Source organism: Acanthochromis polyacanthus, chromosome 18, assembly GCF_021347895.1.
Source record: "Acanthochromis polyacanthus isolate Apoly-LR-REF ecotype Palm Island chromosome 18, KAUST_Apoly_ChrSc, whole genome shotgun sequence".
Taxonomy (NCBI): Eukaryota; Metazoa; Chordata; class Actinopteri; family Pomacentridae; genus Acanthochromis; species Acanthochromis polyacanthus.
The window spans coordinates 10493450-10510461 of NC_067130.1; the positions used below are offsets into that span (position 1 = coordinate 10493450).

The 17012-nt window shown below is 39.2% G+C and overlaps 1 protein-coding gene across 1 annotated transcript in view; it reads right to left on the reverse strand.

Annotated features, from left to right (window-relative positions):
- Window positions 1–4304: 4304 nt before the first annotated feature.
- eng (endoglin) overlaps window positions 4305–17012 on the reverse strand; it is a 42677-nt gene continuing 29969 nt past the window's right edge. The window contains exons 6-14 of the mRNA XM_022204129.2: window positions 16647–16818; window positions 16426–16528; window positions 14297–14492; window positions 13775–13926; window positions 13145–13375; window positions 12867–12933; window positions 8252–8362; window positions 8115–8162; window positions 4305–8022 (exon numbers count right to left, since the gene is read on the reverse strand). Of these exons, the coding sequence (XP_022059821.1) occupies window positions 7901–8022; window positions 8115–8162; window positions 8252–8362; window positions 12867–12933; window positions 13145–13375; window positions 13775–13926; window positions 14297–14492; window positions 16426–16528; window positions 16647–16818 (1202 nt within the window). The 3' untranslated portion in view covers window positions 4305–7900. The remainder of the gene's footprint in view (window positions 8023–8114; window positions 8163–8251; window positions 8363–12866; window positions 12934–13144; window positions 13376–13774; window positions 13927–14296; window positions 14493–16425; window positions 16529–16646; window positions 16819–17012) is intronic.

The following is a 17012-nucleotide window of genomic DNA, read 5'->3' on the forward strand; positions in this document are numbered from 1 at the left end:
AGAGACGGAACCGTTTTCTCTCCTGCAACTAGATCGACTCAATCAATATGCTTAACAGTCCATGCCTCCTGTATGTCACATGAGGATGTCAGACCTACCTTTACAGCAGTTTAAAATGCATTGCTCCAGGCACTAGTTCTGGGGATCTAATTTGAAGAAAGATTCAGTTGATGCGTCCCTGACAACCTGGCAATTTTAGATGAGGAGACGAGCAAGGTTACGCAAAGGTAAAATGTCACTAGGAGTGGGACCTTTTGTTCCACATCCAGTTGAGGCTCTTCAGACTTATGGTAGGTGGCACTTCATGCAACTGTTCTTAGCACAACTGAGGAGTCAGTCGGGAGGGTAACAGATTATAGTGTACATCAAAGAAAAAAGAAAATTTGTTCACATTTTACCTGCCCGTTTTGTGCCCATTGACCTCTAGTCTGCACCCTGTTACTTAAATGCAAGTGATGTTTGCATAATGCTAATAAAATGGAAACAGCCATCTAAATGCTCTTCATGAAATGCACTTTTATTAATATGTAAGCTTGTTTTTTTTTTCTAGTAGACAGTAATACACTAATGGACATATAGTGACAAATTATTAACTGTAAATATGACTGCATAATGTAAAAATAAAATGGTTCCTGACTATATAATGCAGATCTTCTGGGTTGTTGCTACATTTACATCTAATATCCAGCCCGCTAAAATTGGCGTGTTTCTGGCAGCATGAGCAATTATCACATGTAGGTGAGCAAGGCGTGGTGCAAAAAGAACAAACACAAATGAAGAAAAGCTGTGCTGAGTCACCTCTGAGGTGTTTTAGTCAAACATCAGCTTCAGAGGTGTCTGCATTCTAAAGGAATGGGATTTGCTTTGAGCGCACAGCACTGCCTATAAGTTGGAGGATTACTCTGGACCAGGCTGTGGATACTCAGTGAGGTGCAGGCGAAGTGTATGGGTGCTTGTGAGAGAGTGAATGTCTGGGTTTGGGTGAGAGATGAGCAGAGAGGCTGAGCCTGTACAAAGTCTTGAGGAGTGTAAACAAGCTTGTGTGCAGCACAGCGCCTCAGGGTGTGAAATTCTGAGGGAGAGACGGCTTACTCCGAGCAGCTTCAGTTATGCTCAGATGTAGCTTCCTGAATTCAACATGGCCCCAAGGCTTTATAGGCTTCATGTCAGCATCAGTTACAGATTTGTTAACCAAAGTCTGTGAAAGTGTTTAAATGCAGATATGTAACAATGCAACATTCAAATCTGTGCAGTTGAAATCAGATCATTCACATACGTGGTCAAAAATGCGTTTTTACAAAGGCTGCGGCATGCTGGTGTGTTCCAGCCTTTCATTTCTTCCACACTGTATGCCTTCATCACTTCATTATTGATTTTATTCAGGTTTCTCAGCGAATTTTCTGGGTACTTTGCTTCACAAGAAGGCTCATTCTCTTCTTCTGTTCATAGCCAATTCAAGCTGTGAATCCAGAGAAAAATTTTAAAAAAAATATTGCACCATCTGGTGGTGGCAAGTAGAAACCCATTCATCCGGGTAATTAAATTGAATGGGACGTCGCCCTGCAGCCAATCATTATGCAGTGTTACCAGCAAAGTTAACACTATAATGAAAGCCACTGAGATAGTTTATCTTTTTAATTTCATCATAGGCACCGGTCACCTCTATACAACAGACAGATTGTTGAGCGCCAAGGCAACGCTCAGGGACATGCAATTAAACACACGGCCTTTATCTTACCATATTTAAGTCATTATTAAACGAACAAAACTCATATTGCATTAATTTTCTCTTAATCTTAGTTACTGATTGCTGACTCATTTTTATTCGATTTGCACTGTGCTTTTTGTTTGTTTATGAAGCAGTTTGTAAAGTGTTATTTGAAAAGCACTTTCCACATGAGACTGAAAGATAAGAACATTTTCTGCAACTGAATCATTGTATAATTTGTTTAATTCATGGCAATACTGCATTCAAACGGGAAAGCAAGCCCTTAAACTTACTACATATCAAAGAGGTGTTGATCAAATTTTCTAAATTATTCCTATTTTTTAAAAAGTCATATTTTTTTTAAGGCTTGTGAAAAGATATATGGCATTCCTCCTTTTGCGTATGATTGTTTTTGTTTGTTTGTTTTGTGTTTGACAAGACCTTGGCTTCCATTCTCACTGTGAACATTTACATAAGTTCAGCTGACATGATTCCCCGTTTCATTTTTCACTCTCTTTTCCTCTCTTTGTACTCTACCACAGTGGATATGTTAATAAGGGCATTTTATTGCATGTTGGAATTACAAATAGATATAAAAGGCAGAAGATGTAGAGGTACTGTTATCTTGTTGGTTACTTTTAACCCATGTAATGTCATTAATGTTGTGTCATTATATGGTAGTGATGAAGCACGTCAAAAGTAAAAGTTTTAATACTATAGAGCAACAGTGCACTAGATATATATATACTGTAGTTACATATTCCATACTGTTAAATGATTCTAAAGCATATTCAGTCATTTCTTTACATATAATAAGAAGAACTTTCTTTGTGATCTAGTTATTTATGACATTTGCTATTATCAGGTAAGGCTATGGGCTAACTAAGATTGACAGCAATTACCATCTAGCACTTCTTAATCACATCAAAGTTGATGTAACAGAAAATAGTTTTTCTAATGTTTTCCTGCAAAACATTAATCTGCTACTGATGCTGCTGCTCTTGAGCCTAGCAACACGCTATGATGTGTACAGTCAGAAAGCAACTCCTTGGCAACAGTAACTTTCTTTTTCTTTTCTTCTTAAAATATATCCTCACAACTCCATACAAGACCGACATGCATTCCTTTTTTTACATATAAACCACACTTACTGAATGATACTGTCAAGGGAAGAGGGAAACCTTTCTTCCTTACTCACACCTTAATTTCACAGAAAAGAGCTGTGACAACTGGTTTTGCCCTGAGGCCATTGTAGCATGCTTTATGCATAGATAGCACATTTCACCAGGTACAATTTTCCAGGAACGAACAGATTTGTCCTGAGACGGAAACAACTTGAAAAGACATGCAACAGACAGACACAGACACACGCGTCACAATATGTATCCTGTGCAAGGCCAAATGGTTCCATGGTCATATTCGGAGACGAAGGCTGTCCATAAACATGTATTGTGTGCCTTGGCTCCACTCCTGAAAACACTGATTGAATTTATAAAAGGAAGACTTCAAGCTGAAGGAAAGGCCACAGACAGAGAAAACACCATTATTTTCATTATTTCACCCAACAATAAAGGTTGTACTGTATATGGTTCATAACATCACTAGAGAAAGATGTTTTCCATCCTTTAAGCTCATTGTGTTTCGGGTCAGTTATGAGTCAGAGTCTCCTGAAGCAGAAAAACAGAGTGTGAAAAAGTATCTTTGTGATAAGTCAGACACAAGCACAATTTTAAGGCTCTGCGTTAGTAATAATAATAAGAAAACACGAACAAATTTTATATATATATATCATATACAACTGTCCAAGCTTAACTAGCAAGTGTTTTCCATTAAGAAATTCAAAATCTGAGCCTCATCTACCACAATGGCGCAACCCCCATGTAAAACGCACACATACATATTAATGGTAAATAAGTATTTCAATCTTATACAGCTTTATATTATTACTCTGCTTCAGTGTGAAATATTATATTTAACAGCTGAGGCATGTCTACGTTGCATTTGATGGTATTACATAAAATCATCTCCACTTCAAAATGCTAAAAGTACTTGCACATACATTTGTGTAAAAAATCTAATATTTCTTCTTAAGTCTCTTAGCACTCATAAACGCTGTAGTTGAGGCTACAGAGCTAGCTTCATGCTTATGACATACAGTCAGGATTTAACATGTTTAGACTGTGGTAAGCTGTGAGATTCCTTCTAATTAGGATTAGAACAAACTATACCCATGGCCCGGGTTGAAAACCATGTCAAATGAGTGATGTTTCTAATATCATGAAGTCCCTATTTCACACTAGTAGACAGATCAGTCAAATAATGTGTATTTTTACTGCATGTTCACCATACTATAGTATGTCTTTCATCATTCCTAGGGTTTTACAGGGGTCATGAATATGTTTTACAGCCTGGGTTCTGTCTTTATTGCATGTCAGTGTTCTGCAAAGCGTGCTGCATTATTTCTCCCTGATATTGCTTGTCCTGGGAGATCCTGTGAATCCTGGGAGTTTGCTGTGTCCAACACCACATAATGCGCAAAGCTTCACCCACTACACAGCCACCGGGGTATAAGAAATCCACCAGAAAACACGAAGAATGCGTATCAAATTCACTTTATTAGGATGATTTTAGACAAAACATATGTTTCTCTGAGACAACATAGAAATACATGGCATCAGTAGAGTACTGTCTCAAAAACGACCCCTTTTAAATGGTAAAAGGCTGCCCACTCTAGCTCAAAAATAACACTGCATCTTATACATTATAAAATAAAAGCAGAGATTTTGACAAGTTGTAGCAACTTCTGAGTTTTTGGGAAGAATACAGAATTTGGACGTGGGTCTGGAGGAAGGATCTGCTCGCATAAATGTAGTTTCTATTGTACACCTACATACAGACATGTGAACACACACAGTATGTATACTGTGCACAAATAGGCACACACATTTTGTGTAAAGTGTCTGAGAAGCTTTTTTGTAGAGGTAACAAACAGATCTGCAGGGTTAACAACTGAATTAATTGACAACCTGTCTGATTTTACTGCCGGTGCTCAGACAAGTCACCAGTGCTGCTTTGGCGCAGGTTTTAGAATACCTGTCATATAAAAAAGAAGAATATGTCTAATATTGCAACCGCATCCTAAAATTAAATGAAAAAAAGTTCTCACTGATTGCTGCATTTTTCCTATTTTACATGTGGCTCCATCCTGATAACTGCCAGAGTGCTGAATATTAACTGGGATGCGACTTTATGGTGAGACATCCTGTCTTAAGAATTCAGAATGCACTTCCCCATAACACCCACTGAAGATAGCACAATGAACACAGTACAATGTCAGGATGTCAGTTAGCAGAGATATGCAGTGTTTTTTGGACTGCAGGGGGAACCTTACGGTGAGGACAAAAGTCAAATGGGGTAAAACCAACAAACCAGTGGAATGCCTTGGACGTGTGTTGTAACACGTACTGTCTACTACGGTGTGATCTGAAGTACATGAGACTAAAAAAAAAAAAAAAAATGAAAATTATACAAAACTAATGTTGTGCATTTGATAAGTGCCTTGATTAAGAATTGTCCCAGTTCTTCAAATATATGAAAGAACAAATCAGGTTAAGAAATGGACGAATATTATACAACACTTACAAAAATAAGGAAAAAAACACATGGTAAAAATGACATATAGACATTACATACAAGTTTACCTCATCATATTGCACAAATACTCAAGTGGCAATTTGTACTGGCCCTCTTTATTCTCTGCCTTCGTAGCAATACACAAAGGAAATCAGACACACACAGAGAAAATGCACATGCACACAAAATGAGTTGTAAAGGATGGGGAATATGCTACGCAGCTCACATACAATGAGGAGACAATAAGTTTTACAAATGCAGTTGGTTTGGAACATTTTTCCTGTTATGTCTGAAGGTGAATAAATTATTTTAACAACCCGAATCAGAAGGTGATTAACTATTTGGAATGTGACTATATACTGTATATCATGCAAATAACAACAAGACTTGATGTGTTGTGGGGAATATTTTTAAAGAGGTAATAAAAATATTAAAAACATTTAAATATGTACATTGAAAAAAAAGTGGGTTCACGGATCAACCGTCAATCTGTGACTGTAACCCTCCTGAAAGTCTCCATCATGCAATTATGTAGCTTATGTCTAGCATTAGCACTGCAGTGGCTGATGCAGCCCATCAGATGTAGAAAGCAGAAGTTAATCATTTTAACAACAAACTAATTGCTCTCAAATGACAGTTTCCACATCATTACAATTATGTGACAAATGAAAATAAAGCCAGATTTGAATTCTTAAAACGGTTTTGATGCCGTCAACAGTTTGATGACTCATGGTGTGTATTGATTAATGTACAAAGTGCAAATTGGTTGCATTCAGAGCTGACTTAAATGGCAGTTAAAGTTCAAAAGTTAAAAATGAAAAGTTAAATGAGAGAAGTTTTTATTGGGAAGGGAATTTAGATCTAGATAGATTGATATAATCTACCCATTGTATCTAAGCTTCCCCCTTTGAGAAATAAGTCTCACTGAGGTGGTGCCTCTTCAACGAGTAGGAATGGTTTGTTTGTCAAAGGAAAATCCTGGTGATTCATAACATCCATTAAAGGAATTAAATCATAATCAATCACAAAATAGTGGGGAACTTTAGTGGCTGGCTACATTGTGAATGAAAATAATGACTAAGAGGAAGCAAACTTCATGTCACAGTCATAATTTTTAATGTTAAGTAGAATACATAGATGTATCTGGGCTTAAAAAGTGATGATTAAACCAGTCTGAAAACATTTTAATGCAATACATAAAGGTATTTTTGTGTGTTTGCACAGACAGGAAATTTCTGTTGTAAAATTGTGGTTACAGCAAATTGATTCTAGTGAGTGATTCTAGTGAGAATGGATATCGTGCCAAAGGAAAACTACTGGAATTCTACCTCAGAGACTATTACCTCAGAGACTATTTTTGGGAAACTCCACCCTGTGGTCATAGCTGGGTGAGTGGTGCAATAGTCCATATCTGAATGTTTTATTAGAAAACTGATGTGCAGTTTTGGAAGTTGTTTTTCATTTTGTGTACATTGCTCAGCTCTGAATACAGCCATACATCTCTGCATGTGGTACTATAGACTTCAAAAGGGGTGGTTTCTGAGTTTACATAAATAAGACTCTGATTGGGTTATACATTTGCTGATACCTTTGGGCCATAAAAAAAACTTCAGATTGGTTATGTTGAATAATTGATAAATGAAGTACATTTCTCTGTAACTTCCGCTAAACACTCGGGGCAAAAGTTGCCATTAATATAAGGGCTCTGATACACTTATTGGACAGCATAAAAATGGCACCATTACTTTGTGAGCGACAAGGACCCAGTGGGTCAATAAGAATCACCTAAAGTGACACAGAATATAAAAAAATTAAACAGGCAGAAAATAATCAATTCACCAGAGAAATCTAGTTTTAAGTTCAAACTTAGCTCCAGATTTCTAAATAATAGGAGGTAGCTGTTAACCATTAACCTTAAACTCCAATTAAGACAAATAGTCCTTGAAGTGACCATTACATTGACTGGTTTAAGATCTCAATGTGTGGATCTGTTCAGTCTGCAAGATGTTGTTAAAGACGTTTTTTGGACCAACCTTCATATTTTAGTTGCTTAGATGTGAATGCAAAACAGCTTTTCATCTGTTTTTCAAAGTGAGTCTTTTGACTGGTTTGTCTCCTGTCTAACTGTTATTGTGCTGCCATCACACAAGCACAATTCATTCAAAGGAATGCGGTGAATTTCCTGTTAGCTCTTGGGGGATATGGTTTGTTTTTCCTGTTGCTGGGAGCCAATTTTTTTTTCTCTTGCCCTTTTTAACTTCCTGTCTGAGAGCTCGACTTTACAGAGAGGCTGCAAAGGTGAGCATCAGAAGCCAATGATTAGACTTCAGTTAGCCGTCATCCAGGCCTCCCCACCCACAATTACAAACTCCCAGATCACATCCATTTCAGACGTGGTATGTCAAAGACATGGCTTGTGCTTTTTTAAGTAAGAATTCAAAGAGGGCAGGTGGGGGAGAAATGCTTTTTAAGCATTAATAGAGAAAAGAAAAAGCACAAAACCCGTATAGCTGACTTTCAAGGGAGATGGCGGCCCTGCTGGTAGGAAATAGCATAATTTCATGCCATGCTGCTGGTCGGCGTGCTTTGGGTGCTTCCGATGCTAGCGTTGGCGCTGCTGTTCTCAGAAGGTGAAGGGTTAGTGGAAACAGGTTGTCGCTTCGCTCCTGAGCAGGGACATCCTGAAGAAAGAAGAGACAAGAGATAAGAGAATTAGAACCGGATATAAAAAAAAAAGAAAATAACTGTTGAAAAGAAAAGCACAATTCCTTACCTGGAAGACTGGCTGCAGTTGAGCTCATATCCAGTCCAGTTGGGTACCCTGAATTGAGCAGAATGAGACAATTTCAAATTTAGACATAAATGTATTCATATTAAAATTCAAGCAGAAACACAGGGTCCTGCACTTACCTGTTTTAATTTTGATAAACCACAGTGCTCCAATAAGTAATACTCCAATCAGGAACCCTCCAAATGCAATTCCCAGAACTCCTGGTAGGCCAAAATCAAAGCATGGTGGAGCTGAAACATAAAAATAAAGACAATGTATGCAAGCTTCAGTAAATCAAAAGTGATAGTTTCCATTCATTCTAACACAGAACTTGAATGATGCAAGTGAGCTAAGATATGATAGTATATTCAAAGTAGTTATACAAGTGTATAAAACATACTGTATGCTTCACTCAGGTAGCTGAATGAGTCAGATATTTTTTTGGGAGAAAACCCCCCAAAAAACATTAAGTTAAAGTTCCGCATGTGTTTCTTAATGTTCCTCTTTTTAAGAGGATGCCTCAACAGTATCAGTACCACAATGTCTACTTCTGCTCCAGTGCAATGCTTTAAAGGATTTGAGTTCCAAATAAAAGGCCTGTTTAAGAATCAGCAGCACTTTCAACTACCCAACCTGAAAATAAACTTTGAATCAATTTGAAGATGTTGTGATGAGCTTATGTCTTCCTATAGGCTTGAATTACAACTAAGCTTCTTCACAGGTCAGTTTAAAGTCTTATGGTGTCGGTTCTATGTGGAACTATAAAAGGCTACCATGCGCTGTCACTATAAAATCTAGCTGTGCTAACAAAAAACATTTTCACTTCAACTCAATTCAATTTTATTTATATAGCTAATTACAGACCAAATTGTCTCAAGACACTCTACAGAACCCATATGTCTGAAATAAAATCAGAAACGCAGCATTCATCTTGGGGAACTAATCAAAGTGCAGTCCATAATTAATCATACAATTAGTGATACAACATAAAATAGATTGTCTTCTGTCTTATTTAAAATCACATCTCCAGGAAGCCTAAACAGCTTGACTGTTTCTAAAGCTGCTGCTCACGTACCTGAATGTAACTGTGCGCACAGAGATGTGAATTAATTCTGATTCACCATAGTCACAATGCTGTGTTTGTTTTTCAGCAGACAGTATGCTCTTAATTTAGATTTGTTCAAAACGTCAACAGACCATTTATCTTATATGCATAAGTAAATACCTCTATGTACATGAGGAACAGTTTATGTGCTACATCACAGTTATCCCACTTACACATTATTACACAAACATCCGTTCAAGATTTTGAAAAAGATTTCATCCCAACTAACCTAGGGGTGTCTTTGCAGTATGTGCCAATTAAAATTATTCTATGGAGCTGCTGCTTAGTCACAGTCAAAAGCCTTTTTTCCATAGAATCCTCTGGCTTTTATGTCAGATACCATAGTAGCTAAAAGCGGGGTAAGTTTATGAACTCCCAAAAGCGAATGAAAAGCTCTGCAATGTACGCTGTTGTAATTCACCTATCTGTGAACCCCTAGAGGTAAAATATAATCGCTAACAAGTACAGCATACTTTAGCAAGATTTGTGCAAAAAGTCAGATTATTGCATAAGTTAAATTTGCTCAGAAAAGACCCTGTGTCCTACCTGCTGAATTGAATAAAAAATACTAACACCCTTTGAACTAGTGAAGAAGTAACTGTAGTCTGTGCAACCGATTTGTTTTATAGATGTACTATTTTTTAGCACCTTTCAGCAAGAACTATAAACAAGCAAAATTATATCATCAGCATAAAGTAGTACACTAATAGTGCAATCATCTACTTTAACCACCAGCATAAAAAGACATTTGAAAAGTTCAGTCATTTACACAAACAGAGAACTCTTCACAGAAACTGCCAAGAAAGCCCATTAATTTGAACACAGGCAACAAACACTTGGTAAAAAAGATTTAATGGCAACATAAAACTTTCCATCAACTCCTAGAAGTTAGCAATCTGTATATTGAAGGTCTCCATTTACTCGGTGAAATGCCTCCTGAAAAATCAATAAAACACATATATAGTGTTCTATAAAAAAATGTGATTTCCATTCATTATTACATCATTACGCTTGCAATGTTCAACTTCAACCTCACTGAAATAAAAAAATGAATGTGTGCTCTGTCATTTTCTCCGCTGTAATGCAATGATACAAATTTAAATGTACAATCAAGTTTGCCATTTGTGATGTTCTTCGGGGAAGCGCTGTGCTGGCTTGGCCCATACAATGTGCTCTGCGGCTAGGAAAACATTAATAGACAACATAAAACTGGGGGCCAGTGGCTATAAAAAAGTCACTTTCCCTAAAAGCAGCTGCGAAAGGGCAAGAGAACATGCAAACACTAAAACTCACTCAAGCCTCTGACATAAAGTAGTGTGGGACAAGCATACTGTACCGACCTGGCAAGGCCGTCTCACAGTTATGCTTTAGTCATTTTGGTCCAGCAAGGCCAGGAATGGATTTCCTTGAGACGGACATCTTTTTAAAAAGACTACACAATAGATCACCTTAAGCTCTTGCATCATCTGACTGCATAAATATGCCTCTGACTTTTGAGATGTTCTTAAATCCTTGAGAAACTTTCCACCAAAAGCAGCTTTAAAATAATTTTGATTTATAGCAAGGTTTTAAATTTAAAAAGCTACAGCGATGATGTCAACTTTGACTGCTTCAGTGTGCTCTGCATTTGACTCCACTCGATATATTTCCAGACTTTTATCAAAATCTGACCTTTGGAATAAAGCGTGTGACCCTGCGAGGTTGCATACGCACAACTTTGTGTGAAACTGTGCAAGTTACATTCACTTCTGCCCTTTTGCTGCCTGTAGAGACCCTCCCACAAGTATCCAGAACATTTGGAAGAAACTAATCATCACCTTTGCATGACTTTCTCTCACCTGCCCCTGCAGCCTCCTGCCTGCTGATGGAACATGCTAAGCTACTACGTGCTGCACTTGGCTTCATACAGTACAGCTCTACTGCCCTTATGTGCATTAAATAATGAAAACTTAGAAGAGAAGAAAGGTTTTTTTGGTCAAACTTGTGACTACTCAAAACATCCTTTTAACAATAGTTGTGTGAAGTGCAATTCCATCTTTGAACTGAGATGAAATCTTTTATTTATAATATCAGAATATAGAAGATTTAAACTGAAATACAGCACACACGACTCCATAGGGTTTAAAACATGTCTGAAACCAAAACTACAATAAATACTGTCATGATGATATTAAGAATAGAACATATCTGCTGAATGAAACATGAATCAGAGCACTGAAACAGTGACATCTTGTGGTTCTTTGGATTGACTGCATTCATAACAGCCAACCCAGTTTGTTGATCTAACAGTGAGGAACATTCCTTGACCCTGAATGGTTCAGAAACATCACAGCGACTTGAGCAGAGTTTTTCTCAAGAGACTTTTTCTCTGCAATCAGTTGCTGTGTTCGTTTGTACAAGTGAGGCTCAGACAGCAAAGCTGAATAAACAGAAGCAGAAAGCAGAAGCTCCAATGCAGGTGGAGAGGAGGAGAGAGACAGCAGGCCTGTGCTGTGACTCCCTGTAGCCCTCAGTATGAAAACTAGCAAACAGGAAAGATTGATGAATGGGGCACTCAGAACTGGCCAGTGAAGGCTTGCAACAGAATGCAGTCTGGTAGTCCTGCTGATGTATAGTAACCCTTGTCTCCCTGATGCTGACTACTGAACTGAACCCTGAAAACAGACAGATCGAACCAGCATGTTACTGTAAAACTAGGTCCACTCTTGTGTTTCACTCGATCCTGGTTTCTAATTTTGTAAGTCAAAGAGGAGGACAAACAGGACACAGGAAATCATGGATGAGTAGTTCAGTCAGCTTCCCCACCACTGACATACCAACCTTTATCTTTCCTTTCTAGAAGAAAAGGCAGCATAAAAGAAGCTTGAGGCATAAACAAATCCATTATCAACATTACAAAGAAACTCCATAAGTTCCTCCATTTAATCACCATTTACTTCCTTGTGTCTTTTTTTTTTTGCTCAAAAATGAAACAATCCCCTATAAATTAATCATCACATGGAGACTATTATTTCTTTTAGGAGGGAATCTTTCCTCGTTTGAGTCAACCGTGTTGATTGATCTGACAATAGCACAAGGTGCAGCGCCTGTGTTTGGACAGCAGCACAGTCAGTCAGACCCTTTGGAAACACAAAGGACTTCACTCCCCCCACCCCCCCCACCCTCCCCCCCACCCCCACCCTCCTCCTGCCCGGAGAGCCGCCACTTCTGATTGTGGCCACAAGGTCAGCCTGCAGACCTTCCTAAAGGACAAAGCCCTGCCCCGCAGCCCCTTTCTGGCATCACCGCATATCCTGAGTTCACTGCTATGACAACCGCCTGTGCAGCATTTGTTGTTGCACTGAAAGCAATAATAGGAATGAAAATTATAGCAGCAAGCAACAACACTCTGACCATGCACCAGCCTGGCAATTAAGTCCTGAAGGCATAAGAGGTAATTTAAAAGTTTCCGTTTTCGGAGACTTCACAGAGTTTATTGTCAAACAACTGCATTTGAAACATCCTCTCAGAAAGGGTCTGTTATAAAATAATAATTGTAAACTCAAGGCTACCATCAGACATCTTTTGCCAAAATTTGACAAAGGATAATTTTTAAGATTTGCGTCAAAAAAATGAACTGATCCACATTTTGGAGTTCAAATGGAACTCACTTGGTGGTTGCAGACACGGCTGAGTCACCTCCAGATTCCTCTTCACTCTTCCTCCATCTCCACATTTCTAAGGAAGAGGTCGAGGAGAACAGTTTGTCAAAACACACAGAAGGTCAAAATGTCATAAGCTCGACGGGAACACTCAGCAGGCAGCAAAGTTGCAAAGCAGGTTGCATTTTCTTTATGCAGAGAGACCAAGTTGTCAAATGTTTTCCAGCTGTAAAAATTAATATAACTTTTTTCTTCAAATGACATCAAAATTGTTGATGAATTCCTACCTCACTGTAGCACAGTTTGACAGAGCATTCAAGGTCCCACGTGGTGGATGTCAGCTCCTGGAGCTGATCTAAAGAGAAGCTGAGCCGAGTGCTGTTCGGACAGGAATTTAAGGAGCAGGCCTCTGAAATGAAGGGCAGCTCTTTCACCACAGGGCAGGAGCCTTTAGAGCGCACAAAGCAGCTGATCACCTTGATAGTCAAGACAATACCCCCCAAAGTGTGGCCAGAAATCTACAGGGAACAGAGAAGAAGCAAAATAAACTGCAAGGGAAGGGGGAAAAAAAGCAAACCTGTATGCAATGAGAACAAAACAGTGAAGTGATGCTGAACCAATATGATATATTTAACAATACACCTTTCAACTGCTGTTGAACAGTCATATTGATCCAGCATTATGCCAAAGCAGATAACATAAGAAAAGCACTGGATTTAATTTCTTTATTCAGCAAACAAAATCTGAGCTGAAAAGTAATTTTACTGGACTGATGCATCAGGATACATTGTTGCAGCTTTACAAACTACATACAACATGTAGGTATTGCACATTGTCTGCCCTATACTCAGCTATTGTTGAGCAAGAGTTGAGTTAGGGGACATTATATGCAAACCAAAGGGTCAATGGATTCATACCTCTGCATAAATTCTCTTGTCACTCTGAACCTTAGTGTTGGGGTCCAGGGGTGAACGGTAGTCTGGGGAGGTGTAGAGCTGCATCAGCAGGGGCATCTGATGAGGGGAATTAGTCGTAATGGGGTTGACAGTTTCTGGAGTTGTTGCTGCAACTGGAGGAAACACCCTTACATTACAATCGATCAACAAAAAGTAAGCTATTTGCAACAATTTATCTCTTTTAGTGTACTTTCATGGAGTCCTATTGAAAGTCAGGCAGTTGAGCTACTGACAACTTTAAAAAAAAAACCTGCAGAAGGTCATTCAAACTGCAGCATGACACGCTCTGTATGTGTTACATGATGATTCACTTTTTCCTATTAGGACTATTATTACAGCAGCCATTATCCTCTTGATACCTTTTCTGGCTTTGTGTTACATGCATTATATGTAAATTATGGCATTTTGCAGTTTTCAATCGACTCTCTTTGTAGAATATTCCCCGAAGTAGAATAAAAAAGGTTTCACTTTTGATTGCCTTACCTGCTGGGTTGTCTTTTTTCTGAAGAACTAGGAATATCATGGAGTCCTCTGGTTTGATTTCAGTATAACTGGTGAAAGTAGTGACTTTAAAATAATCCAAAGCCTTCCTCTGCACATCCACTGCAATGTCACTTCTCAGTGTAACTGACGGAGGGATTCTGAGTTTCATGGCGGGCAGCAGGATGTCATTGTTAGACTGTAGAAAAAGGGGACAAATTCAAACAAAATCAGTCATAATTTAGTCTTGTGCAAGTACTAACTCAACAATAAGCACAATATCACAGGCAGAGGAAAGCTTGCTGTGTGTACATATTCATCTGACTGTGGTATTAACCCTTTGATTCACAACATGGGTCAAAAGTGACCCATTTTTAATGCCCAGCCCTTCCATTGTGTTCATATTGGGCAAAGCATGCCCTCTGCGCTCCAAAACAAGGACACTGGAACACGTCCTGAGCAGCTGCCAAAAGGCACTGAGTGATGGTCGCTATCGCTGGAGGCACGACCAGGTCCAAAAGTCCATCGCCGAGGCAATCGACAAGGGAATCAAAGACAGCAAATTCAGCCAAGCTCCACCTAAGGCAATATGCTTTCTTAAAGAAGGCCAGATCCCCAAGAAGAAAGCCAAGAAACCTTCTGCCGGTGTGCTAATGTCAGCCCAGGACTGGACGATGTCAGCTGACCTAGAGAGGCAACAGAAAATACCAGCACACATCATCCAGTCCACACTAAGGCCAGACATTCTCCTCATCTCAGAGGCTGCAAAAGCAGCTAATTATGCTGGAGCTGACTGTGCCCTGGGAAGAGAGGATGGAGGAAGCTCATGAGCGGAAGAGGGCAAAATATCAAGAGCTGGTGGAGAACTGCTGGACCAACGGGTGGAAGACCAGGTGCATGCCAGTGGAGGTGGGCAGCAGGGGATTTGTAGGCCATTCCTATGGTGGCCGACAGGTGCAAATGCACTACAAACGGCAAAAGCGCTGCAAACAGAAATGATCCAAAACCAAAAACTCACAAACACGTAAAACACATGCAAGAAAAAAATGCTGCAAGAGAAACATGCTGCAATCACAGAAACGACGCGGAAGCAGACTTGCAAAATCACAAAACAAATGCAAACGAAAAATGCTGCAAATATATAAAAACACACACAAAACCCCAAAACAACCGCAAGAGAAAAACGCTGCAAATTCAATCCACAATGGAAGTGCACCAGACACGAAGAAGAGAAGAAGGAGAAGAAGAAGAAGAAGAAGGAGAAGAAAGTGAAAATGTCTGATGTTTTTTAGTGTGAAAACGTACCTTTTCACACTGAAAGAAATTGCACACCTTCTTTTTCTTTTTCTTCTTCTTCTTCTTCTTCTTCTTCTTCTTCGTGTCTGGTGCACTTCCATTGTGGAGTGAATTTGCAGTGTTTTTCTCTTGCAGTTGTTCTGGGGCTTTGTGTGTGTTTTTATATATTTGCAGCATTTTTCATTTGCATTTGTTTTGTGATTTTTCAAGTCTGCTTCTGCGTCGTTTCTGTGATTGCAGCACGTTTCTCTTGCAGCATTTTTTTCTTGCATGTGTTTTATGTGTTTGTGAGTTTTTGGTTTTGGATCACTTCTGTGTTTGCAGCACTTTTGCCGTTTGTAGCGCATTTGCACCTGTCAGCCACCGTACATTCCCTACAGAAGGCCTACGGAATCTTAGGAATAACTGGAGCAAGTAGGCGGAGAGCCATCAGTAAAAACAGGGATGCAGCAGAGAGAGCATCTTGATGGCTCTGGCTAAAAAGGGAGGAGCAGTGGGGACAGCGAAATGCCACTTGGACACAGACTGAGGCTTGATCAGTCGGGTCACCTGGACGAGGGTGTCTGTTGTAAAACCCCAAACACCCAGTGACTCCAGGAAACAACACCGATGATGTGTCCAAGTGTGTGTGCACGAAGGGATGCTTATATAGACAATGGAAAATGGGCATCTCTTGACCCATGTTGTGCATCAAAGGGTTAAGTGAGCTGCATCATGATGATGACAGCAGTGTGGTTACAAACAGAGGAGTCTTTGTCGCCTTAGTGAAAAATATCCCACATAAGGTCAGTGCTTTATCTACTTCTCAAACTACTGGAGTGTATTTGTGAGCTTACACCAAACTTTGTGTGTTGCGGGTTGAGAAAAGTCCATGTGGTGCCTTCAGGGCCCCTCAGGAACACACTGGTCTCCGTTGTGTCCACGCGCACTGATACATTGCTGCAATAAGAACAACAAAATATCAGAAGAGAAATTTTGCCGACAGCGATAGCCACACACACGCAAAAAGATAAAATAAAATAAAGTAAAGTTTTGTGTTGTGAATATCAAGGTTTACCGAATGCTGGAACTCTCTGGGATGTTTATGATATGAAGACCAACTTCACCACTGGGGTTCTGTGCTTGTGGGGAGCAGGATTTGAACGAGGGCGCCGTTTCGATCACCATGAAGTGTTTCTCTGATGTGTCTTCCTTTTTGAGCACGCAGTTCGAGGAGCCGGGTTTTGTTCCTGCAAAATCACAGACATCCACTTTCCATCAGTTTTTACTCATTGCTTGGAAAACAAAGTATTACATTACCATAGAAATTATAATAATAAAATGCTTTATACATGCATAATATGATGCAATAAAAACAACAATGGCTTCAAAATTTATCAATTTGTTACAAATGCTTGACTGTTGCAGGGGGATAGTGGCTCCA